At 37.8% G+C, this 26,641-nt stretch overlaps 1 protein-coding gene across 5 annotated transcripts in view; it reads right to left on the minus strand.

Moving 5' to 3' along the window:
- DMXL2 (Dmx like 2) overlaps window positions 1–26,641 on the minus strand; it is a 160,246-nt gene continuing 133,605 nt past the window's right edge. For 2 of the 5 annotated variants that reach the window (XM_047737484.1, XM_047737488.1), the window contains 20 exons: window positions 26,299–26,490; window positions 24,702–24,778; window positions 22,339–22,469; window positions 20,351–20,599; window positions 16,675–16,853; window positions 14,363–14,493; window positions 13,758–13,843; window positions 13,143–13,344; window positions 11,762–11,879; window positions 9,381–9,443; window positions 8,488–8,574; window positions 8,279–8,400; window positions 6,835–6,973; window positions 6,135–6,195; window positions 5,874–6,001; window positions 5,298–5,375; window positions 3,870–3,961; window positions 3,189–3,241; window positions 1,568–1,785; window positions 1–1,411 (listed from right to left, as the gene is read on the minus strand). In XM_047737484.1, coding sequence (XP_047593440.1) covers window positions 1,202–1,411; window positions 1,568–1,785; window positions 3,189–3,241; window positions 3,870–3,961; window positions 5,298–5,375; window positions 5,874–6,001; window positions 6,135–6,195; window positions 6,835–6,973; window positions 8,279–8,400; window positions 8,488–8,574; window positions 9,381–9,443; window positions 11,762–11,879; window positions 13,143–13,344; window positions 13,758–13,843; window positions 14,363–14,493; window positions 16,675–16,853; window positions 20,351–20,599; window positions 22,339–22,469; window positions 24,702–24,778; window positions 26,299–26,490 — 2,616 coding nt within the window. In that variant the 3' untranslated portion in view covers window positions 1–1,201. The remainder of the gene's footprint in view (window positions 1,412–1,567; window positions 1,786–3,188; window positions 3,242–3,869; window positions 3,962–5,297; window positions 5,376–5,873; window positions 6,002–6,134; window positions 6,196–6,834; window positions 6,974–8,278; window positions 8,401–8,487; window positions 8,575–9,380; window positions 9,444–11,761; window positions 11,880–13,142; window positions 13,345–13,757; window positions 13,844–14,362; window positions 14,494–16,674; window positions 16,854–20,350; window positions 20,600–22,338; window positions 22,470–24,701; window positions 24,779–26,298; window positions 26,491–26,641) is intronic. The other 3 variants (XM_047737485.1, XM_047737487.1, XM_047737486.1) reach the window with 3 other exon arrangements.

Here is a 26,641-nt window from a genome sequence, read left to right on the forward strand (position 1 = left end):
CTCTAACAAATAACATTTATTTTTCTTTTACATATGTATTTCACAGCCCGAACATCACATCGCCTCCAGAGAAAGGTGCTTTTATGCCATTATATTTTTACTATTTACCACACAGGCATTAAACATTCTCATTAACATGATGAGATAATTTGCTGGTAAACATTTAAACACAAAGACATTGGTTTCAATATCTCAAGAACATTTTTTGGTCATAACCAAAGAGGTACATCAAAATATGACAACAATGGCTAATAATTTATAAGCAAATAATATTTTAACTCTGCATAGTTTATACAATAGGCTGTGGTAATAAATAACATCACCGATCTCATCAACTATTAACTGGCCACAAAAAGCCTAACATTCATTTAAATTATGATATGAAATGCTCTATTGGTGTAGTTTCAACATAGCCTTAAATGTGGGGGGTGTTTAACCCTGAAAGAAAAAGTACTAAACTGGTATGTTCAGTCAACTACAAATATGTCATGTTCACATATTACATTCCTAACATGAAGGCAGATATTTAAATAGAAAAACTAGCAGTCAAAAAAATGTGTGCAAATCGTAAGGAAAAACATTGCATTTAAATTTGCACTCATTTGCAAGTTACAGTACTAGCTCAGTAAAAACACTAACAGGAAAAATAATCAGCAGGAAAGAATGGAAATGACCTCTCCCAGCAGAGAAATGGTCCCTGCACGCCGCACCACAGCTCCGAAAGGGCTTCTGGTGATCTAGACCTTCTCACACCCTGTGACTATCCTTCCCTGAACACAGGAGCCTGTGGGCATGCTTCCATCAGTGGTAAGACTAGGAAGAAAAACCTGAATCAGCAACATTTTCCTCCTTAATTTGGTATAAACGTCCTTCCCATTATTATAACTTACTAACATACTTTCTAACCTCAAATGCTTTCTGAATCAGGTTTACTAAATGCTGTAAAGAATAGCTACCCTTCATACAACACTAGGGTTTTGTTTTGTTTTAGAGTATGTCAGCGTGAGAATAAGGTACATGCAGTCAGTCTACCAACCGGTATGGGCAACTCTCAGCTGGGGTCAGTCTCAGATTCTACAACAGGGATTCTCTGCATTGTTTTCAGTGTGTGAACAGCTGCTTAAGAAGCAGAAATGCCTATTCATTACGACAGTGTATTTTCATTAAAATGTTCATAAAAATAAAGCCCAAACCTTTAAGTCTAGAGAATGTCAAGAATTCTGTTGGGGATGTTAAAAGCATTGGGCAACACCCTGGTTTTTAGCGTGCCATCGGCCCCGCAGGAGAAGATCCGGTTGCCCGGGATGATGTCAATCTGCATGACACCAGCCCCAAGGTTTCTGAATATGGACTGCTTAGCGTGCTCATTTCTGAATGAATGAATCAGGCCATGGCCTGTCAGTCTCCAAACCTGGTGGAAAAGGGAGTAAAAACACAAAGGATAAGTCGCTAGAAAAGAGAAAGAAAGAGACCAAAGATCAAAGAGTGCAGTGGGGTTTCTGTTCCCCAGTCTTGACAACACACACAGGTAATATCCAGCACCTTCCAACTTCCTGTACTGACTCACCTTGATGTTACCTTCTGCTGACCCTGTAGTAAAATATTCCTCACAGGGGTCCAGAGCCAGGGCCTTAATAGCAGAGTCATGTGCCTGGAATGTGTGAATCAGCTGTCTCTGCCTGATGTCAAAAATGCAGATGCAGCCTTTCCTGCCTCCAGAGATTAGGAGCTGCTGCTTGGGCGCGTACTGAAGGACTGTGGCGCCATGATCGTGGCATGTGAAACCTGAAGAAGGAAAACACCAGATGTCTTTCCCAGACAACGGCTATCCAGACAATTCTGGTAATGTTTAAATGCACATTTAAATAACACAGAAATTACTGTCAAATTTTTCATTTCAATTTCTATAATCATGACCCAAGTATTAAAAAAGATCCAATGACAGAAAAAAAGGTTCTTATCCATAATCTCAATATGAAAACACATGCAGGAAGTTTAAAAGTTACGCTGCCTTGCAAGAAGCCTGTAGAAGCGAAAAGCACAGAGGAGACCAAACCTCTCAATGATCCACTCAGCCCCACTTTAATGCCCACCAGGACAGGTTTCTACCCTCTCCCAGTTCCTGTCCATGCAGCCTCATCAGAAGTTCCTGTCAGGTAAGTCACAAATTCAACCACAGTTATGTGAAAATGACCAGCTACAAGGTAAGGAGTTAGCCTTCCTAGGATTCTCTGCATTTCAATGCAATTAAAGCCTTAAACCCAGTATGTGGTACACCTTGAAGAACTGTTAATTATTCAAAGAAAAACCATTTGCAGAGAAATAACTATACTTATTTCAAAAGACTGAAAAATCTTTCTATAAAAGAATTCACCTAGCTATGTTTAGCTGAAATGTACTGGAGTGTGGAGCCTTCTCTCAAGATCACCGTGTGAAAAAGGGATCTTTGGGACACCAGCTGAGAACACCGTCTTAAAGGATGTATTTAAAGATTTTTTTTTTTTTTAATTTGACAGAGAGATCACAAGCAGGCAGAGAGAGGAGGAAGCAGGCTCCCCGAGAGAGCAGAGAGCCCGATGCGGGGCTCGATCCCAGGACTCCGAGATCATGACCTGAGCCGAAGGCAGCGGCTTAACCCACTGAGCCACCCAGGCGCCCCTTAAAGGATGTATTTAAATGGCATTGTTTACATTTCTTGTTCTTGTAAGGTTAGCTTTTATTTTTTTTTTAATTTATTTGACAGAGAGAGATCACAGTAGACAGAGAGGCAGGCAGAGAGAGAGAGAGAGGGAAGCAGGCTCCCCGCTGAGCAGAGAGCCCGATGCGGGACTCGATCCCAGGACCCCGAGATCATGACCTGAGCCGAAGGCAGCGGCTTAACCCACTGAGCCACCCAGGCGCCCCTAGCTTTTATTTTATAGTTAGGTGTAATTCTTTAAAATACCTCCTTTCTACTGAGCGCAAACACTTTGCAACTAATTGCTAAAAAGCCTTGTTAGTAGCGCCAGTCTCCATACCATATTTTCCAAATAGAATATAAAGACTATTCTATGCTAGCTGGATAGTTACCTCAGCAAAATAGCCAGATATTCATTTATAACCCATGAGTAAACACTCACTGGTTAGAATAAAACCGGGAAAGCATTCCTTCATAGTGTGTTAAAAATCATAGACCTTAACTCACTTACCATGAATGAGGCTGTTTCCAGGGGATATCAATGTGTCCCACAGGCATACATTTCTTACAAAGAAAACACAACAATGGTTTACGATGTGCTTTTTGTTACTGGCTTCAAGTCAAATATTTTTACTCATTGCATCTTACTATCTTTTTTGTTCACTCATATTTGGAAAGCAATGATTCTCAGCTAGGGTGAGGGCAGAAGCTGGGGATACCTCGCTTCTAACATTTTATCCTTTTCGAACTGCACATTTCTGTCTCACGTGGCCCCACATGTCTCTGCCATCTCATCCCCCAAACCCTCATCTTTTCCATTACCACTCTAACGCTCTAATGCTTCTGACCCCCAGGGGTAATCACTGCCAGGAAATGACAGGTGTTATTCATGGCATGTGTTGCCAGTGAAAGCAGTGTCAGACCCAAGACAGTACTGAGCATGATGGCTACAGAGTCTCAATATCCTGACCTGACAACGGGGGGGGGGGGGAAGCTTTACCATAAATACATCTGTTTATTGAAAGCCTAAATTATAAGTACTTGTTTTTCTCTTCTTGATAAGGAAAACTACTGAGATAAGGATTATGTCACAGAAAGTTTTGTATTTACGAGGTAGAAAAACTCAGTACTTTGCAGCAAGAAGACCTTTCTGCTAAAAATGTGCTTATTTATTATGCTTCTGTCAACCTACCTATTGTCATTGGACTGTCCAGATGTGGCAACTAGACTTGAAGAGGTAATAAATGCGAAGTCACTTGTGGCTTTACTGTGGCACTGCCAACTCTACAAGAAACAAGGGCAAGTGATATTACCTAGAAGCCCAGACAAGCTGGAACCGTGCACACACACAGTTCTGCTAGCAGTAGATGCGTGAACTAAGAACTGTTGTTAAACATCCAGAATAGAGAGTGTGATAAGAAAATTAGCTATTATTTGCATATTATTTAGCTAATACCCAATATTAGCTAAATATTTATATTTTAAAACTGGAGTAGTAAAAACATGGAATTAAAAGTTTTTTTATTTTTAGATTATCTAACAAAGGATAGGATGAACTAAGCATTTAATTACATTAAGGGCCCAAACTCAGTGTTAATGATTTCAAATACATTTAATAAACTTTACTTAATATAAATCATAATAAACAATAATAACCCAAGGAAGGAGATTCCTACATGCCCATCTTGTGGTCTTGGACTATAGTGTGAAGAGCTCAAATCCAATGAACTTTGTAACCTAAATGCAAACAATGACCTTTCCTTTACCATCTCTTTCTTTGCACATGAAGACCTTTAGCAATAATAAAGAGGTCAAAGTGGTCCTGCAAATTATCTACAGAGTTAGGGCTGCCCCAAACCACTCCTAAGGATGTTCCACAGCCACAGGAAATGATTTACGGAGCCAGGCAGGACTCTGCTTGTTGGATCAGGTGAATGAGTGGAAATTTGGAGGCAAAGACCCAGGAGGGTGTCCAGGTAGGAGTGAAGCGGATTCAAAATCCCTTCTGTTTTTGTAAAGACGTTATGATAGCCTACAGGGCACTAATTTAAGAGAAATATCTTATATACATAATTAAAAAGATATATATAGTCTAGAAAACTAAAATCGACAGACATGAAGCCTAAAGTTCTGCACAAGACAGCACAATCTCCCAGCCCTACCTGAGCCCCCACCGAGTGAAGATATGTTTTGTCTGCATCAACAGATGTTTTAATAGAGTTTGAATTAATGAATGAAGTGACCTATTGGGATTGGTTAATTTAGTAAGAAAAATGCTGGAGCAAATTAGAATACACAGAACCTGTTAGCATTTCATGTTGATTCATTTTAGGTATTACATTAAAAACCTATCAAGAAGTTAGAGTTTTCAAAGTAGGACCACATACAGGGAAAGCCCTTGAACATTTTCAAATACAATGGTCATCCTTCAAGTTCTGAAAAGTAATCTTTTCGGTTTAAACAAGGGCAATAACGGGTGCTGAGCTGTGCTGCTGGGCAGAGACGCCCCCTTCTCAACAGACCCAATGAGGGAATGTCCAATGAGATTTAGTGTCTGAAAGAGACCCTTCACCAACAAAGCAACCTCTATACATGCTCTGGGAATGCTGAATGTACTCACCATGTAAGGCTTAGGATTTGATGCCGTCTGGTTTACTTGCCAGATACTCAGAAAACCCTCTCCGTCCGCAACACCACACTGTAAGAATGGCATAAATGTTAAACACAGCACCTTAGTGAGCAAACTGAAGGCGAAGTCATTGATGAAGTCACTCGAACCTCACTTAACATTCTGCCTACACCTATTTCTATTACTGTAGTTTCTACGCAAGTCAGGCACTATAAATAGTTTACAGCCTTTTAAATGCTTTTCCATATCTATTTCATTTTCCTCCAAACGTCTCTAAGATAATTTAGTAAGAAACTGGAAGGTTTCTCTCAGGTGCTTGACTGTGCTTATATGTACCACCAGCACACACACTCAACAGAAAGCGCTCTTTATCGTCACGGTGTTCGGTATCTCTAAATGGATGACTGATCCATACACAATTCTGAAGACCTGTGCCTTACTGGGAGCCGAGAGGGGTGTCCAAGCAGACACCAATAAACTGCCTGCCCAGCTTAAATCCAGGTCACTAACCATCTACTCCTAAGTATCTTTTTCAGATGAATTTAGCAGTGAGCCCCAAGAGCCAACCTTGTTGCCTTGTGAATTAAAATATAATCTGGTAACTCTTGCATTGCCCGCCTGGCGGAAACAGACAAGTTGCTGAGGTCGTGTCCACTCAAACATTCGCACACTGCCATCCTGAGCTCCTGTGAGATCTGAAACACAGAAGGAAAAGCAGAAAAAAAGAAATGAAAAAGCTACAGAGTTCCAATATTTCCCATTCTATCAACGAATTTCCAAGTGACAGAGGCCATTTACAATGCTCTGGGTCACAAGTAAAACACTTACAGTACTGATGGACTGGGTGGGAGGTCATTCTCTTAACATTATGTAGATTCCTTTTCATCAGCTTTAAAAGAAGATAAAAGACAAATTCATTGTGTGCATCAGAGAAGAGACACGGGAGAAGATACTTCAGCCCAACTCTAATTCTCATAACCTTTACTCTCTTACAGCTGGATTACTAACCTACACCCTGGACCACTTCACACAGGACACTTGTCTGAACAGGCCGTGGAAGCAGTCACTCCCTGGCATAGCCCTGGCCCATGCGAACCAGGCAGATACCAAGCAGCTTCGCTGAGTGATGAAGGAACTTTTCTCCGAGTGCCCTCCCTGAGGACAATGAGGAATATCTGCAGATTCTTCGGGGCAGAACATGAGAACGGGACCCTTTAACTACAGTGACTACAACAATGTGATAGACACATTTCTTCAAACACCTGTAGTAGACACAACTCCTCTTTGTCTCTGCTTTACCCCTTGATGCTGTTTGCTCATCTATAAAAGGATAATGGGAGATGACAAAAGCACCCACCACATAAGGTTGCTACAACAAAGGGAGTCACGCTATCTTAGCTATTATTATTACAGGGTGCTAACTAGTCACTGCCCCTGATCTTTAGGATTGTTCTTAGGTCAAAGTGATTTCAACTTACTTTTGGGTGAGCCCATATCCAGTAACTATCCGTAATAGTGAATAACTTACTACACCGGCTCCAGTGCTGGTCTGCCCACTGCCCAGCCAGGGCAGAGATGACGGTGGGTGCGCCTGACTTGCTGAGTAGGACGTTGCACTGGGTTGATAAAGCGTTGTTGTGGAACCACGATAATCGATATCATCTGAACTGTGAAAGACATTCGTGCGTTACTGTGCAAGTCCCATTTTCTCTTAAGCAGCTCTGTAACTGGAATTTGTGTTATGTACCCACAGGTCTTCACTTAAAAGAGTGAATAAATATCCATAAGAAAAATGTAGGTGTAATTCCTAACCCTAGGCTACTTTAGTACTGGTCAGCTTTTTCCCTCTAGACAAAATTTATAAATTTAATGTTGTCTGGGGGCAATTTTACTGCTGCACAAGTTGGAACAAATGTATGTTTTGAAAGATTTAAACACAAATATTCTTTTTATCATGTATAGAAAAAGATAAGGTCTTTCTAATACAGTTATCCCATGTATCAGATTCCTACATTTTAAAGAAATCTCAGTTTAAAGATTTCTTCAAGTGAAGTATTAGTAATCATCACATAAAAATGTTAAAGTAATTTTTATGATGGACTGTATCATATTACATGGTTACATCAACTCTGTAGTAATATTATAAGCTGACCTTAACTCTGTAGTAATATTATATGGTAACAAAACAGAAAACCCAACAGAACAAGGAAAGAGGCTGTGATGCACCATTTCCCAATCACATAAAATGTCCAGGAGTCTGGAGAAAAGCAAGAGGGAGGGAAACATGGAGAAGAAACCCCAAAATAGGACAGTGTTGCACAACACTGATGGTGCAGTATCTATAGTGTCATTGAAAAGTAAAGTTGTCTATTTTTTTTAAGATTTTTATTTATTTATTTGACAGAGAGAGAGATCACAAGCAGGCAGAGAGACAGGCAGAGAGGGGGAGGGAAGCCCCGATGCAGGGCTTGATCCCAGGACCCTGAGATCATGACCTGAGCCAAAGGCAGAGGCTTAACCCACTGAGCCACCCAGGTGCCCTAAAGTTGTCTATATTGTTATCTGTAAAAATATGCTTGTCAGGTGATAAGAAGAAACACTAATCAGTCTAATTAATATATTGGTATATTCTACTTTTTGCTTGAATTATCCAAATCAGCCGAATTTACTGAATACTATGTAGTTCCTGACATTTCTTAGGGGTTAAATGTCAAAGTTGCAATTATGGCATTAGGCTTTGGAAGGGGGTAATATTCTGACTCCAACACTATGAAGAGTTCCATGTCTAATAGAAGAAGTATGGGTAATTTGTTCATTGATGTAAGAATTTTATTGGCAGCTAAACCAACTATGTCTCTACCCAAATAAAGGGAGAGACATATATACTTTTCAAGATAATTCAAATCATGTGCATAACCATTTAATGGGTTCTTAAAACCTTTTTTTAAATTGACTGCACAAGACAGACTAACCTTTTGGATTCTCGGTCATATTCTTCTCCAATCCATATATATGACTGACAGGCCAACAGAGAGGTAACATCGAGTTCTTGTACATCATGTGTTGAAGCCAAGACAATTTCATTACAGTTTGCCTGTAAAGCAGAGTCAGTAACTTAAGCAAGTTCACTAAAAAAAAAAAAAAAAAAAAGTACAATCTTTATAATGACTAAAACTTTTACCTTATTAATGGAAAATGCCATGATCATATCCGATTCCTTATGAATGATTTTCGCCTTCCCACCTGGATAGCCCAAATCAGCTTCAACCTACAAAATGTTTATCAGCAGTTTCAGCTGTTGTGTAGCAATGTGTGAGACACACACACATTCCACAAAATTTAAAAGGACAAGAAGAAAATGTAACAGCAGCAGCAGCAGCAAGAAAAAAGGTACCAGTAATTTTAGTATGTTGAGACTTAGCTTTGCAATTAGCTTAAATTCTCTGATGCCCTGTAATCGCCCCGATTAAAAGATGTGATAAGAGGATGATACTGATTAACGGCCATCACGAAAGATGGGTAGCATAGTTTTCATTAGTATTTGTAAGAGAAGTATGCCACTTGCATCTCTTCAAAAGTGTGCGGACACTGCGGTAAGAATGTATATGCATCAGCAGGCACAGAGTGGAGGAAAAAGACAGTAAGATAAAGGAGTCATGTAAGAAATAAACATTTTAAAATGGGGTGCTAAGACAGGAATAAGGAAAGTTGGAAAGAACAGTTAGAAAGGGACAAAGGAGATGGATGAGAAGGTGCGCTGGCTTAGGGTCAAAGGTGAGGGGCAGGAAAGAAGATGCAGACTCAGAAGATCCTCCTTTCAAGGAGGAAAGATAAAACCACCATGTCTAAGAACAGAGGGAAAGGGGGAAGACGTGACGATACAACGGGAAGAAGGAAAGAGAAGCATCAATGCTTAGGAAGAGCAAGTTGGGGACGGTGGAGAATTTCCTACCCGAGGCCACTGAGGTGTATGTGAGCATTGAGTATTCTGATTAGCCAACATGGTTAGTATCAGAGATGAAGGTTAGCTCCTTGAACTGAGAACGAGCGAGGTCCAAGAGCATGGGATACTACCTTGCTGCGGGAATCTTCCACTACGCAGTTTTGTTTGACCTGTTCCACATGTTCTTCTACAGACTAATTAACACCACACCGTCACAAACACAAAACACATGCATGAAATGAAATCATAAAGAGAATGAAAAATTTCACATTGAAATGGTCAATCCATAACTTAAAGATGGTAAAAAAATGAACGTGTAAACTTTCCTTTTAAAAGCACAAAATCAAGAAAGAAAAACTGAGTGAATTTAGAATTTTTAAGATTAGTTTGTCAATTCATGGAATTTATCAAATTCACAAGTACCAAAGTCCTATTTAACGATTTAAAAAGATGAACCACTCTTACTGAATGGATAGTTTTGATAATTGTTCCATATTTCTGAACTTAGTGACCAGTTTTTATTTTGTCTTAACAGCTTTAACATTTTTTCCTTTAATGAAAAATTTTCAGCAGATGTGTGCTGAAACATCAGTACAACGGCCATTAACCATATATGACCATTTAAATTAAAGAAAATTCAGTCACACTAGGTGCATTTGAAGTGCCCCATAACCATATGTGGCTGCTATTATATAAAACAAATAAAAATTTCCATTATCACAGAAAGTTCTATTGGATAGCACTGGACAAGATAGTAATTCCATTCAGTAATTTGAAATTCAAAAGGTACAAAAGGGTACACGATAAAAATTCTTCCTCCCATTCCAACTCTCCACCATGTACTTCCCATCTGTGGAGCCAACAAATGCTTACACAGCATTTTAAGAAATGTTCAATTTATCTTTGTCCCATCCACCTCTTCATGGAGATCCTCCCTCTGCTGGTAAAAAATTTGAAAACACACAGCATGGGCTGCTGATCCCAAAAACACAAAGACAAAGGGGCAGAAAGAGGGAGAGGCTTAGGTGAAAAAGAGAAACCTGAGAGAACAGATCTTGAAGGACAAAACTGAGGGTCCCAGCAACCTAGACCCCTGGCTTCCCATAGCACTCCGAGGCTCTGACAATACAACCAAACCACCACTACAAACCATATGAATAATTAAACTATATTTTCAGTGAATCATTATATTTAATAATTTGAAGAACTGAACACTCAAAAAAAATTGATCCTTCAGTGAACTGGCTTTTCTGGGAATAAATAAGAGAGTCCTAACTGAGCAAGTATCTTGTATGTTAAATCCATTTTTTAGATTTCTAGATTTTATTCTATGGAATTTGGACTCAGCATCACTATAGGAAATACTGTAAACAGTAGACTGAATGAAAGAGAAGAATTTGGTTTTGTGATTTCTTAACAAACCCTAATAAACACCAATGATTTCAATATCATCTGGATCTTATAAAAAAAATCTTCTAAGACTCCAAAGAATCCCCACAGCTCATTTCCCCTACTTCTTCATTTAAGTACATAATTTTAAATCCATACAGAAAATAAATGACTATTCACAAGGGCCGACCACAATTACCATCTAGATATGGGCAACTCATGAAAACAGTGAGTCGGGTAGGTTCTGCTAATCCAAGTACGGGGGAAAACAGAGACGCAGTTATACATTTTACCTTGGGAAAATGAACCATGTAAGTTTTTGCTTTCCTAAGTGAAACATAATTCATTACTCCTTTCTCAGAGATTTTATTTGCCAAATCTTTAATCTCATTTGATACTTTACTCTGAGCACTGACTTTCACCTCACTGAGTAGCCAAATGGACTGATATGCTCATAAAACAAATCTGTGCACCCCTCATTTTATAAGGAAGAGATAACTTTAGGTTCTCAAGTTCCAGGCTCTCAAATTCCTGATTCTTCTTGAACTCTGCATTGCATTACATTGTTAATTTATATTTAGCCTAAAAATCGCTGTGCAATGCAGGACCTCTGCCTCCCTTTGTAAAAGCAAATTTTCTTCATCTCTGTATTTCTGTAGTTTATTCTCTTTCACAAAATTATTCTGAATTTCTTGCTTCTAAAGTTTATCCTGTTCATTTCTAAGTGCTAAAAATGTTAGATGCTTTTAAAGGGCTATGTTAGCTTTCCAATTAAATGATATTCAAAAATTATAATATAGAGTATGGTCATTTATATATTAAATTACTCAAATCATCCATCACAATATTTATTATTTGTAAACACCCAACAGTAAGTAGTGCACAGGAGGGACCAATTTTCACTTGGTTATACATGATTTACCAAGGGACCCATGTTGCTTCACTGTTCTATGAAAATTATAAGATTTTATCTTATAAAAGAAATACACTGTAGTTTGGTAAACTATTACCCATAAGGTATGAAAGATAATATGTTCCAACCAAAAAGTAAATCAAGCACTGACTTCATTAGAAATGTTAAAACTAAACAAAAACTACAACAGAAATTTTTTTTTCAAAATACCTCACTCTGTTTTCTTTTCTTCGTGAAAATATATCTAATAAATGTCTCTTGAAGGACTTCTTGTTTAACAAGGAAATGCCAGAGTCGTTTGACTGGGAGTGCAGAAGAATCCCGGGATCTATTAGAAAAAATTAACATATCTTCTTTTACTCTGTAGAAAATATGCTTCATATTTACAGAAACTTAAAAAAACACTCCACTATCTATTGCAAATAAGTTCTATCCCTAAGCTCAACAAAATTTCATAATTTATTTCTCTTAATTTTTAGTTCTTTTTTTTTAAATTTTATTTTATTTTTAAGATTTTATTTATTTACTTGACAGGTGGAGATCACAAGTAGGCAGAGAAGCAGGCAGAGAGAGAGAGGAGGAAGCAGGTTCCCTGCTGAGCAGAGAGCCCAATGTGGGGCTCCACCCCAGGACTCTGGGATCATGACCTGAGCCGAAGGCAGAGGATTTAACCCACTGAACCACCCAGGTGCCCCAATTTTTAGTTCTTTTAAAAATCATTCCTTCATCTAGCAATTAATTCTCTAATTACAGTTTCTCTGAATGAACAGGTTGAGCTGAGAGTCAAAAGAAGTTCTTATTATTCTCTTTTTAAATTATACTGTGGGTTGGTTCTGTTGGTTACATAAATCACCAATAAATATAAAGTCAGAGATTTCATTTTTAATAGCCCAACTAAAAAGCCTTGCTCGGGGTGCCTGGATGGCTCAGTGGTTAAGCCTCTGCCTTTCGCTCTGGTCATGATCCCAGGGTCCTGGGATCGAGCCCCGCATCAGCCTCCCTGCTCAGTGGGGAGCCTGCTTCTCCCTCTCCCACTCCCCCTGCTTGTGTTCCCTCTCTCACTGTATCTCTGTCAGACAAATAAATAATATCTTAAAAAAAAAAAAAAAGCCTTGCTCTTTCAAGCTTATCAGCAATACTCTTAATTATGGGACAGGTGCCTCACAAAAAGCATGCTGCTTCTCCAAAGGACAGGCAGGAGGGCAGGTAGAATTTCAAAACATCAGTAAAAAACCTTAATGTATTTACTGTTAAATTACTGCTAAAATGTCAGTAGCACCTTGTTTGTATATGGGGATTATTATTCCAAAATATTTCCATAAAAGTTCTTAAAATAATGGCAAAAATATAATAGATGTTTTTTTTCTGATTATAAAAGCAGTAAGTCTATTGAATCACAGGTAATGCTGTGAAAAATATTTCTATCCAGATTTCTAATGTTTTCCTTATCATATACTGCTAGAAAGAGAACTGCAGTTTCAGAGTTATGAACGTTTTTATATAAACATAAGATGGATACATTTTGCCAAACTATCTTCTGGGCAAGTTAAACCAGGCTACATTCTCATGAGTATTACGACAGTACCCTTACTTGAATGGAGTATTTTCCGGCTCTAGCATTGCTTTATTTCGAAGAACAGCTGGTCCGGCTCCCACTGAAAGGTCAGTTGGGTATGTGTTGATATAGTTAGGGGGTGGACCTTCAAACTGATCCATTTTCTCTTGCAAGATCTGTTCCCAGTTCTCCAAGTTTTTAATCACAGCAATACCTAATGGTGATGTCACAGGCAACTCTAAAAGACGATAGAAAATGTCATCTTATTTTGATTTTAAAAAAATGGCGACCGTCATCCACATAATTTAAAAATCTGAATTTTTAGAGCCAACACCTCTGAAAACACAAATAAACCTGAAAATGTTAATCTTATACCATTTGGACTGTTAGAACTTTTAACAAAACAGAAGGCCCACTCTCTAAAATGAACTGAGAAAATGTGTAGCTTCTCTAGTCTGATTTCTTGCTTTTTCTTTCAATCCTATGGGTAAACAGTGGTTCTTGCTATGAATTAAAATCATAGACTGGGGTCTAAGAAACACAAGACCTCATAAAATCTTTAATTTTTAGTACCTAATGCTCTTTTATATAGATTTTCATGAAGAGAAACTTGATGCTACTTTATTATATTTAAGAACATTAATTACTTACCAGAGAATTCCAACCCAGCAATGGGAAAGAAAGTCTTGACATTGTGAAGCACTAGCTTAACCATTGTCAAATGCAGAAGAGCCCAGCTGTTCAAGGAAAATGAACAAACAAAGTCTCCTTCACTGAAAATAACATCGAGAAGCACAGTAATGATTCCTGTCAATTGTTTAACCCAATCTCTAACCCAGAAAAAAAAAAGCTGTTTTTTTTCTGACAACTTGAACCTTTGTAGTCTCTGAAAATAGAAAATATGTAACAATGTATCACACTTACAATATCTGAAAATTACCTAATGGAAAAAGATTTACCACACAGTCACATGGAATCTAAGAGCATATCAATGAATATATATTAAGTTCTAATAGCACATAAACAAATTATGTATTTTTCTCACTAAACATGTTTGTTTCCACTCTATATGGAAGCTAGTCTTTTTAAAACTAGATGTTAAAGAAATACTCTATTGTCGAGAAATTTACCTCAAAGGTACAGAATTGCTAACCTGAAAATATTAGTCAGTTCTTATATAAATTCATGATAATATTACTTAAAATTACTAACATCAGGATTTTTTTATTTAAAAAAAAGAATGAACCCTTTTTTACCTATAAGAATTTGGATCTTGGTGCTCTTGTATTTGTGTATCTGAGAAAAAAGCATCATCTTCTTCTTCATCACTATGAATGCTTTCATCAGAATCATATATAACACCGCTATCAGACAAAGGGAGAAACGGCTGCAAGAAAAGGTAAAGTTATTTTTAAATATATAGTTGGGTTGTTTTTGTCCTAACTTAATATTGAATATTTTAAGTGCTCTCTAAGCAAATATTTCCTTTCACAAGTGATACTAGACCTAGAGAGGTCACGAAAACTAGGCAAAACTCTCAGATTCCATAAAATAACTGACAGCTAGCTACAACCGAAATACTTCTACAGGGGCATCTGGGTGGCTCAGTGGGTTAAAGCCTCTGCCTTCAGCTCGGGTCATGGTCTCAGGGTCCTGGGATCAAGCCCCGCATCAGGCTCTCTGCTCAGCAGGGGGCCTGCTTCTTCCTCTCTCTCCACCTGCCTCTCTACTTGTGATCTCTCTGTCAAATAAATAAATAAAATCTTTAAAAAAAAAAAGAAATATTTCTATAGCATTAATCATAATAGCCAGGTTATGCAAGCAACCTCAAAGTCACTGATAGATGAATATATAAAGAAGATATGCACACACACAGAGAAATATTACTCAGACATGAAAAAGAATGAGATCTTGCCAGTTGTGACAACATGGATACCTGTAGGACATTATGCTAAGTGAAATGAATCAGAGAAAACAAATACCACATGATTCACTTATATATAGAATCTAAAAAACAAACTGGGGTGCTTGGTGGCTCAGAGTGTTAAGTGTCTGACTTGGGCTCAGGTCATGATCTCCAGGTTCTCTGCTTGAGCCCCACTCAGAAGGGAGTCTGCTTCTCCCTCTGCTCATGTGTGCTTTCTTTCTCTCTCTAAAATAAATAAATAAAATAAAATCTTTAAAAAAAAATAAAAAACAAAAGAAAAACAGAAACAGAATCATACAGAGAAAAAAACTGGTGGTTGCCAGAGGGGTGGGAGATGGGCAAAATAGGTGAGGGGGTAAAGAGGTACAAACTTCCAGTTATAAAATAAATAATTCACAGGGATGAAAAGTGCAGCATAAGGGAATATAGTCAATAATACTGTAAAAATGTGTATGGTGACAGCTGATGACTACACTTACTGTGGTGAGGACAACACAGTGTGTTCAAGTGCTGAATCACTGTGTTACACCCCTGAAACTAGTATAACATCCTATGTCAACTACACTTCAATAAAAAATAAGACGCATGTCACAGAAATATTAAAAATCAAGTGATTTTCTTAAGTATCAACATAACTAGTTAGAAAAGTCTAAAGAAACATAAATACCAAAGGAGAAACTTAATGAAAACTGTCAGAGAGCTATAGTGAAGGAAATCTAATTCTAAATTCTAAAAGCTATATATGGAGACTGAGACATGTAAAACTATAATTCTTAAAAAAAAAAAAAACTATAATTCTTTACAAGTCAATTTTTAGGTTTTAAGTTAATTGTAATAAAATCTCCCTGGGGGGGGGGGCACCTGGGTGGCTCAGTTGGTTAAGCATCTATCTGCCTTCGGCTCAGGTCATGATCCCAGGGTCCTGGGATCGAGTCCCATATGGGGCTCCTTGCTCAGTGGGAAGATTGCTTCTCCCTCTGCCCCTCCCCCCACTTGTGCTTGCTCTCTCTGCCTGATGAATAAAATCTTTAAAAATTTAAAAAAAATCCACCCACCTCCTCTTACTCTAATTTCACGGTGACTAAAAGAACTACTGATAATGAGATGAAGGGAACCTAGATGGCAGATACAAGTACTCCAGTCACTAGAAAACCATGACACTGCTTACATGTTAATAAATCTGACTTCTGTTTTAGACCTAAATCCCATGTAATTTTCTTTTGTTTCATCCATATCAAGTATTTGATCATCATCAAGTATTTGATCATCTCTGAATGACTATTCAGTTTCTGGACTTGAGAAATTAAATATCCAAACTATAGTTGTTCAGGGCGCCTGGCTGGCTCAGTCGGTTAAGCATCTGCCTTTGGCTCAGGTCATGATCCTGGGATCCTGTGATCGAGTTTTAGGCTCTGCACTCAGTGGCAAGTCTGCTACTCCCTCTCCCTCTGCCCCTCTCCCCCCACTCATGCTCTCTTGCTGGTTCTGCTCTCTCTCAAATTTAAAAAAAAAAATCTTTGAAAAAATAGAAATAAAAAGCAGTTATTCAAACCACAAGCTGCCTTGTCATTCCTATGTGGTGTTTACATAAGAATTAATATAATAAACACATACAAAGCTTGTCCTCCTCACACCCCTTACCTTTGCAACAAAATAATCCCACATACTAAGTTCAGGAGGAATAAATTTCTCTTTGTAAGATGGTCTCTCTGCAGGAACTGGTGGTGGGGTAGCATCTTTTACAGGTCTTCCGGGGACAAGCATTCGCATGTTAAATCTCCTACGGTGTTTATCTATGTCTTCAGAAGGAACAGGAGGTGCTGAATAAAGATAGAAGAGGAAAAAAACCCAGCATTTATTTTCCCTTTATTAATTCAAAGAGTTAATGTTAACTTTTCAGCCTACTCTTGTGATGTTTTAATTTAGACTAAATGACTTCTATCTGTGCTTCTAAACTTTCCTAGTTACTGCATCTGTTTTCCAGTCATCATGGCAGAGAAGCAGAGGAGGGCAGAGCATCAAAGGATATCCTGCCACGAACAGCCTGTGCGCTGCACAGAATAGGGATTAAAGTATTTGTATGTACAATGCATCAAATAAATGGCATATTCATTAATGCTGGAGAGATTATTTCTGGCTATGCTCTTCAAGAAAGATTCACTGAAGATGTAGGGTGTAAAGCACGCCTTTAAAAAAGAAGGCAGAAGCTCAATGTGAAAAGGAGGAGGAACAACAGAAACCAGTGACTAAAGGTTTGGATGAATGAGGATAACAGAGAGAATAAACTAGAGTAAGCACTGTGAAGAAAGTTATTTAAAATGGAGCCAGGAGGACACTGAGGAAGTGAGGTTTATGCATCTCCTGCCCCCAGTTCTCATAACTGCTGCTGAACTCCACTATAAGTCAAGGCATCTCCCACATTTAGAACGGACATAAATGGACTTTTCACCTAGCAGTAGTCCTAGCAACTAATCACCTACATATTAGGGTAACGTAGCTTTACCAGCACCAATCACATCTCCTTCAAAACAAGTTACGTACATTCCCTCTTTCCTCCTTAAAAACCGTAGCCCCCTTGTCCTCCAGAGCATGCTTTCAATTTCGGTCAACTCTGTGTCTCCCAGACTGCAATTCCAAAGAACACAAATAAACGCACACGTTTTATTTTGCAGCTTGCAATTCTGTCTTTCTTTTTTACCTGGTTGACAAGAAGTAAACTATTTTTGCCCAACAGGCAGTGGGGAGGGGAATAACAAGAACAGTCCAGAGTTAGGATAGACCACGGCTGCGGGTGTGAAGCTGGGAGCTTATTCTATGGGCGATCCTCACTAAAGCTTCCTGAGCTAGTCAGAGGGTGAGGCACGGTTTGCTCCGTCAACCAGAGAGAAGATGGAGGATGATCACCTCAGGAGGGCGAACTAGTACGGTGGGTGGTCAAGACTGAGAATCCGTTAGATAAAAGGAACACATAAAGCAAACACCTAATTGTACAGGGGAAGGCCAGAAAGTATAAGTCAACCCACTCCTCTCTTAAAAACTCACTACAGGAAATCAAAATTCTAAAATATTGTATTTATTTGAGAGAGAGAGAGAACACACAAGTAGTGGGGAGGGGCAGAGGGAGAATCAGAGTCCTCCTCGATGAGTGGGGTGTCTGGCTTCTTTCACTTAGCATATTTTTGAGCTTCCTGCTGGTTGTAGCATGTATAAGTACTTTGCTCCTTTTTAATGGCTGAGTAACACTCCATTTCTGTATATACCACACTCGGTATATCCACATATTCTTTCAAGTACTACTGCAATACTACTGCAATAGCCTCCTCTTTTATTCTTGTTGTATAGTCTATTCTCCATACAATAGCCAGAGTAGGCGCAGTGAAAACTTAAATCAGATTAGGTCACTCCTGCCAGTAATTTCCTATCTTCCTTTAAAACAACAATTGAAGTCTTTACCATCATCCATGAAATCCTAAATGACCTCGCCCCCAGCTTGCTGTCTTACCCTATCTCTGTCCAAACTCTCCCAGCTCAAGACAGCCACTCTGGCCTCCTCTGTAGTTCCTGGAAAAGGCCAAACTCATTCATTCCTCCTTTAACCACCTGCCTGAAAGGCTCTGGCCCCCGATACCTGTCTGGCATGATCCCTGACTTCCCCAGAACTCTGCTCAGTCATCAGAAACGTGTTTTATGACCATTCCAGACTGTTCTTGTATTACATGCTTTACTTCATCATCTGCCACCTACTCTGCCGTATTTTTATCAAAGTTCTTATCATAACTGAAATATTTATTTGTTAATTTTTTTACTGTGAATTTCCTTCCACTAGATGTAAGCTCCAAGAAGGTAAGGGATTTGTCTGTGTTATTCACCCCAAAGCCTAGAACACTGCTTGGTATGCAGTAGGTTTTAAGTGAATGCACATAATGTGTACTCAGAGGTTTTAAGCATTAATTCATTCAATGAATGAATTACCATGAGAAAATAACAGAAAATTCAGGAAGAGAAAGAAGGGATTTGAGGGGAAAACTTTCAAATTCAAGGTAGATTATAACAAGGTAGGAACTAGATAAAGATGAAGAGTCACCCTCATAAAAATAGTGGGAGTGAAAGCAATGAAAGTGGGTAAGATCTCCTTCCGTACTTTGACTTACAGACTTACATTTAATTCAACATTGGGCAGGGGTACCTGGGTGGCTCAGCTGGTTAAGCATCTGACTTTTGATTTTGGCTCAGGTCCTGATCTCAAGGTTCGTGAAATCGAGCCCTGTGTCAGGCTCCACGCTCAGCATGGGGTCTGCTCAAGATTCTCTCTCTCCCTCTTCCCCTGCCCCCACCCCTCCCCTTGCTTGGGCACACACACTCTCTCAAACAAAAGAATAAATAAATAAATATATTTTTAAAAATAATATTCAACCTTGGGCAGTAAGGACATAGATTAGAACCGTGCCCTTTAAACTCTGTGCCACTGATTCCTCATCTGTAACAGGACAATTTCTAAGGATAAATTGAGATGTTTCAGCACCAAGACGGAAACCTTCCCCATGGCATCGGTCTATACCTCACCATATCCTACCATCTTAAAAAGGGGGATGACAAATACATTCTAGTACGTGAGAGAAGAAAAAAGGACAGAAAATGGAACTTTAAAAACCACATGCATGACTGGAAAGGCTATCTTACGCATGACCGTGAATGTAATCTGAAGCAATTGCTGGTACAGTCCATAAAAATTATGAGGATCGGGCGCCTGGGTGGCTCAGTGGGTTAAGCCACTGCCTTCGGCTCAGGTCATGATCTCAGGGTCCTGGGATCGAGTCCCGCGTCGGGCTCTCTGCTCAGCAGGAAGCCTGCTTCCCTCTCTCTCTCTCTCTGCCTGCCTCTCTGCCTACTTGTGATCTCTCTCTGCCAAATAAATAAATAAAATCTTTAAAAAAAAAAAAAAAAAAAAAATTATGAGGATTTATTTAAATCTTCCTTCTCTAAAAACTATCCTTTTCCTTTCCATTCTTTAACAGTCTCCTCACTTACCTTTACTCGTCCTCTATTTCTTATGTACCTCAAATGTGTCCTGGTTTATCAAAAAATGTTGAACTGAAACTGTATTTTTTATTCAAATATTGAGTTTAGTTATTTACTATCCTAACCAGAGTGATTATAATTTAAATATCACTAAAAAAAAAAAAAATTCGGGGGGGGGGGGGAATTTAAACATCACTGATTTTCAAAATAAAAATTCTTAAAGCATTAAAAAATAATTTACTTTAACATTGGAAATTATTTACATTTATATACATTATTTGTGTCAAATTTATCTTACCTGAAATATTTTCTGATTGCCTTTGAGGTTTCACAACAAGTTTCACACCCCCTCCAAAAACAGCAGCCCACATTCGATTATTTAATGGGTGGGCTGCAAGTCGAAACAGTTCATTGGAAGAATTTGTAGCTAGAGCATGTATCAATAAACTTAAGTAAACAGCAACAACAGCTTCACACAACAAAATGTTCAGTTTTGGCTGATCTTCATCTTGAGCTGAACTCAAGAGATTAATGAGTGAGCTCACACCTGTTAGGGTATATAATAAGAAGTATATCAGCAGAAAGCTCCAGAAGAAAAAAATCCAAATTTGTAACTTAACCAAAATTATGTATCTATATTACATAATATTTATCATATCCATAAACTGAGCAATGAAATAAATGACAGAAATGGATTATAGCCTATGGAATGAGATAAGACCCATTAAGTTTATACTAATAATGAGTGAATAAATAAAAAGGAGAGAAAGGAAAGCTCTTCCTTATAGTACAATTTCAACTAAAAGTGGAAGGAATGATATAAAATCAGAAAAAAGTCACCATCCAATTATCCCCACAGTAATATCTGATTCAGGCAAGAATCATCACTGGATGCTAAAATTAGTGGGTAAAAGTATAATATTTTACACAGTCTAAAACTCTCTTCAAAAGAAACTTATTAATTGCAAAGAAAAAAGAGTAGCTTAATACGTGAGAAATCTGGCAAAAACTATCTTAACAAGTGGTCAAAGTTAACAGCACCAGTAGTGGAACCAATCGACATCACTTGCCTCTTGCTATTCTGCACTAAGGGCACATATCTCTTTTGTGCTATCCTTGCTATAAATACATAACCTGAGTCTAATATTAATAAAAGTCCAGGAAAACCCAAATTGAGGGACATTCTAAAACATAACTGGCTAGTACTCTTCAAAATTGTCAATCATGAAAGACAAAAAAAAAAAAAAAAAAAAAAAAAAGAATGAAGAACTAGTCGGTATCAGAGGAGACTCATGAGACATTACAAATAAATGTTATAGGGAAGACATGAGTGGGACAACTGGGGAAATTTCTGAAAGATCTATGGTTTAGAAGAACAATATTGTACCAATGTGAAGATGCTGAATTTAAAAACTGTGCTATGGTTATGTAAGAGAATGTCTGTTTTTAGGAAAGATACACTGATATATTTAGATGTAAAAGGGTATCATGTCTGCAACTTACTCTCAAATACTTCAGAAAAAATACATATGTACACACAGTGAGAGAGAGGGATGAATGGTAAACAAGGTACAGCAAAATACTAACATTTGGAGAATCTGGGGGAAAAGCTATACAAAAATTAAAATGAAGACAATGTTTGCAGAAACTTATGCATAAGTGGATATTAAATACACACTGTCGCTTATTTCTACTGCCACTCTTCACAACAATCAGTTATAAGCAAGTAGAGTAAAAACTAAATGACAGAGCAGATCAGGAAAAGGTTTGAAGAAAGTGGAGAAGGTGTGAATTAACTGATGTGGAGAATGAGAAGGAGAGCTAACCAGAGAAGAGAAGGACTGACAGACAGCATGAAAGAAGTGCCACTGAACGGTCACTCTTATCCCGACATACAAATTTACACTCAAGAATAACTGTAGTCCTTCTGGCACATCTGTGAAAATATCTCTGTGACACTGCTCCCTAATTTAGGATTTCTAAGGATAAGGAAGAGGATGTGCTCACCCTTAGGAAAGATGTTAAACCTTGCTTTTTTATGCTGGTCAACACAGCTGGGTTTTGAAGCCTTAACTTTCTGAGTCTTCAGACAACATTACAGTACTTAAGAATTCCTAATCCATGGCAGAAAACATCATCAAAAACAAACAAATAAAAAACCATTCACCAAATCCACAAAGAACAACAATCAGGAAACCAGTTAATAACTTTTTAAAATGGAATTACCAAATAGTAGATTTTAAAAAACAAAAACAAACAAACAAACAGGAACACTTAAACTCTCACCAGGCCATTGAGCAGGGGAAGAATTTGGTGTTGCATGCTCTTCAATGCTTTCTGTCCTCAGCCTTCGGCGATCACTTAAAAGAAGTCCCTGATAAGCCATTCCTGTAAACTGGTTTCCTTCTGTTTGACTGCTGATACAAATAAGGTTCAGTAATTTAGCATTCTACCAGAGGTAAAAAAGCAACTGCACTTTATATATAGTTCTCTTAAATGATTATAATGACATTTAGTCATTTTTTTTTCATGTTTTAAGTTTTTATTTAAATTCTAGTTAGTTGGGACGCCTGGGTGGCTCAGTTGGTTAGGCAGCTGCCTTCGGCTCAGGTCATGACCCCAGCGTCCTGGGATCGAGTCCCACATCGGGCTCCTTGCTTGGCGGGGAGCCTGCTTCTCCCTCGGCCTCTGCCTGCCATTCTGTCTGCCTGTGCTCGCTCGCTCTCCTCTCTCTCTGACAATAAATAAATAAATCTTAAATTCTAGTTAGTTGAGGGGCACCTGGCTGGCTCAGCTGGTAGAACATCGATTCTTGATCTCAGTGTCATGAGTTCAAGATGCAGATGTTGGGCATAGAGGTTACTTTAAGAGGTAAAAAAAGAAGAAGAAGAAGAAAAGAAAAAATTCTAAACAGTTAACATACATTGTAATATTGGTTTGAGGAATATGACCTTCTTCAGTCTTTTTAAAATCTTTTCTAGATGTCACTTAATAATTGAAAATCTTTTCTAAATTCACCCATTTTTATTTAAAAAAAAAAAGGAATCTGAGAGGAAGAAGACTACAGTTGGTACTAGACTCTATTAGGAAGTTTCAGGGTACTACTTTCTTGCATTTCTTAGTTCAGCAAAGTTGTGCGAGCTTAATCTTGAATTAAAATATGAACTAAAATCTGGAGACTCATACCTTAGAAGTATCTAATCCTAAAGCCAAATGTGCCTCAATATTTATTTCCCTCATCTTTGTGGAGCTGGGGAAAATATAAAAGCAAAAAGTAAAGCTAACTCCTTTAAGAGTCAATCATAGCCTAAAGATGAGAAAATATATATTTTAAAAATATTTATTTGAATTCTCATTTGGTGCCATTTTAACTAGTGACTGATATCAAACAAGTTGTTTTTGATCATTAAGATGATCACAGTCAATTAAATAAACTCTTTTTTCCTTATTTACATATCCAAGTCTTTGTAGTTACTTAGAGGGGTCCTCATTAGACTAAAAGCTGAGTACAGGCCATTTTAAGGGAGTAATACCTTTTGTAATACCAAGTCTTCTCACAAAAAGCTGCTAAATTTACAAGAAAAAATAGAGACTTTTGTTTAATATAAATTTAATGTGATTATATTTATATTACAAACTTTTCATTTAATATAATTTATTTAAAGCAAGGTTATCCAAGTCATTTAATCTCTTACTACTTACATTTCCCTCATCATTAAAATGCACAGTATATACTGATAAAGGTAATATGACCTTTAGGAAAATTTTAACCATTACTCTCATTAATATCACTTCCAAAGACTTTTATATTATATGCAAGTGGGTAAGTAAAACTGATTTTAATTAATTCTATGTAAGAAATGTACTTTTTGAGTTTTTTAAAAAGTGTTTCCTCTTTCAATTAAAAACCAATTAAACAAATAGGAGCTAATCCAATCCTAAAAGAAATGGCTCTTAAGGGAAAAAAATTAGAAAACTTCATATTATAAATTATTTTGAAGAGAAAAAATTCTTTTAAAATAAAAAAAGACAGTGATGATGATAATTGCCATTTACTATTTGTAATTTTTTATATGCCTCTGTTGTTACTAGGTGACAGCTAAATTTTCTTTAAGATTTTATTTATTTGACAGAGATCACAAGCAGGCAGAAAGGCAGGCAGAGGAGGAGGGGGAAGCAGGCTCCCCGCTGAGCAGAGAGCCCGATGTGGGGCTCGATCCCAGGACCCTGAGATCATGACCTGAGCTGTAGGCAGAGGCTTAACCCACTGAGCCACCCAGGTGCCCAGATGACAGCTAAATTAAACAAAGTTATTTTATTTCTCATTCTCTCTCACCTATTACAGTATACATGGCAGTCATAATTTGTTTTTTTAACTACTTATTTATTTGTCAGAGAGAGAGAGAGCACAAGCAGGGGGAGCAGCAGGCAGATGGAGAAGGAGGCTCTTCACTGAGCAGGGAGCCCGACGTGGGACTCAATCCCAGGACCCTGAGATCATGACTTGAGCCCAAGGCAGACACTCAACTGACTGAGCCAGTCATATTTGAGGATTTTTCCATCCCTAGGAAATAGAACTTTGATATAACTCTAGCACAGTTGAATGCTTTTGCTGTATTAATAACTTAGCATGATTTTTTTTTTTTTACCTGTAGCTATGACTGTCACATAATGCCTGGTAAATTGATGCAGAAAGTGATGCTGCTAGTGAATGAAGGGTGTGCACCTGAAACCAAACAGCCACAATTACGTTTCATGCGGACATTTCTATATAACGTTAATATCTTACCTATTAGAAAATACCCAGCAAACTAGCAATATTATAAATAAGACTAGATCCTAGACTATTAACTCTACTTTAAACCTTCTAAAATAACACTTACCCAACTAAATATGCATGCCCACAACAAAGCTAACTGATTTAGACACATCTTTATCAAATATTTACTCACTGTGAGCCTGAGCAAAGTGCCAATCATCTATTATGGGGACTGCTCTACCTGGTAATGGTTAGCTTAAAGATTAATATTCCAATAAAGCAGAACCAAAATAGTACACAATTTTCTGAGCTTTTACTTAAACTGCCTTATAAAATTGCCCTTGATGAAAATAAATACTTGATCTTATCAATAAGATTGAATTAAATGTTTAGATATATCAATCACTGTGTGAAATGGCTGATTTTTCAGAGAGCAAGTAGTTTACTCAGTACTTATGACTAGTGCATACTCTTAGAATTTTAAATTTAGAAAGTTTAAAAATTATCAGTATAAAAACTACATCCTAAAAAATAAACATACTGAATCAACATTTTCAGACTCATAAAGTCTTAAATTTTATGGGACCTTAGAAATAGTTTCATCCTCTTTGAAAGCCTTATCCAAATTTCTAGGAGATGGAAATGTTTACTTAGAATGTATATGCATTTAATGCCTTTTCCAAGTGTCCATATTCACCTAATGAATAATTTAAGTAATCTCTGCTAAAACACTAATACATATTAATTCGCGCTATGGATTAGAAGTCTCTAATAGGCTGATGTAACCAAAATATTGGGGGTCCTTCAGAAGAATGCACTACCAGAGGTCAAACGTGCCTTTTAAACAAGAGAAGTAAAAACCAAAAATGTTGGGGACCGGAAATGACATCAGCCACTGGAACTGGAAACACGTAGCACCAATACACACAGGGTAGCACAGAGGTAGTCTGATCAGTTCCAAATCCTCCCAAGCTTCCTAGTGTTTTCTTCGAATCTAGCTGTTCTTGAGTTTTCAGCACAAGGTATGGGGTTTCATTTGCGGGTAGTTAAGTCTGTCAAACCCGTTTGTCCCTAATACAGCAGAGACTCCAACACACATAATCGTCAGGGAAATAGTAGCGAGGATACTTTCTCTGGGATATTTCTGATCAGTCATGGTTCATGCCAAAGATATTCCCTGAGTTTATATTCTCATAATATCCTGGCATACAGTCATTAACATTTCTAAATTGATGGTTCATTTAAGGGAAATGGAAGATTTAAAGGAATATTAAGAGGCAAGAATATGGTCTAGAAAACTTTATAATCAAAAAGTATTTGCCTGTCTCAAATTACTTTTCCATAAAGTCTTCCATTGCCCAGGATTGGGGAAGTAGAAGATGAGGAGCACTTTAAGAAACTTCCTCCAAGTTCAAACCAGAAGACAAGCTTAACATATTTACCTTCTCAGTGTATACAGTATCAACCAATCATAAACTTTACATTACCTTCACATCTCCAACACTGGGATGAGGTGGTGTTTTCATCTGAACAATAGTATAAAGTATATCGTGGATGTGATTATTTAGGTATAATACAGGGTTAGCTATGACTGTTTTTGTCGAAGCAATACTTGCTGAAAGCAGAGGTAGGGTGGTGGGCAACGGAAGTGGAGACTGGAGTTGCTTCACTGTGGTCTCCTGTGGGTAACAGTGGATTATTTTTTTTTCAGAGCACTTAAAATGGAGAAAAAAAATCAGTTAGTAGTTACATGATAAAAATATTGGTAATGAACAACTGAATAAAAGCTGTATGTATTTATTCACTCATTCTACAAAAATTTATTGAGCA

The sequence above is a fragment of the Lutra lutra genome, chromosome 7 (genome assembly GCF_902655055.1).
Source record: "Lutra lutra chromosome 7, mLutLut1.2, whole genome shotgun sequence".
NCBI lineage: Eukaryota > Metazoa > Chordata > Mammalia > Carnivora > Mustelidae > Lutra > Lutra lutra.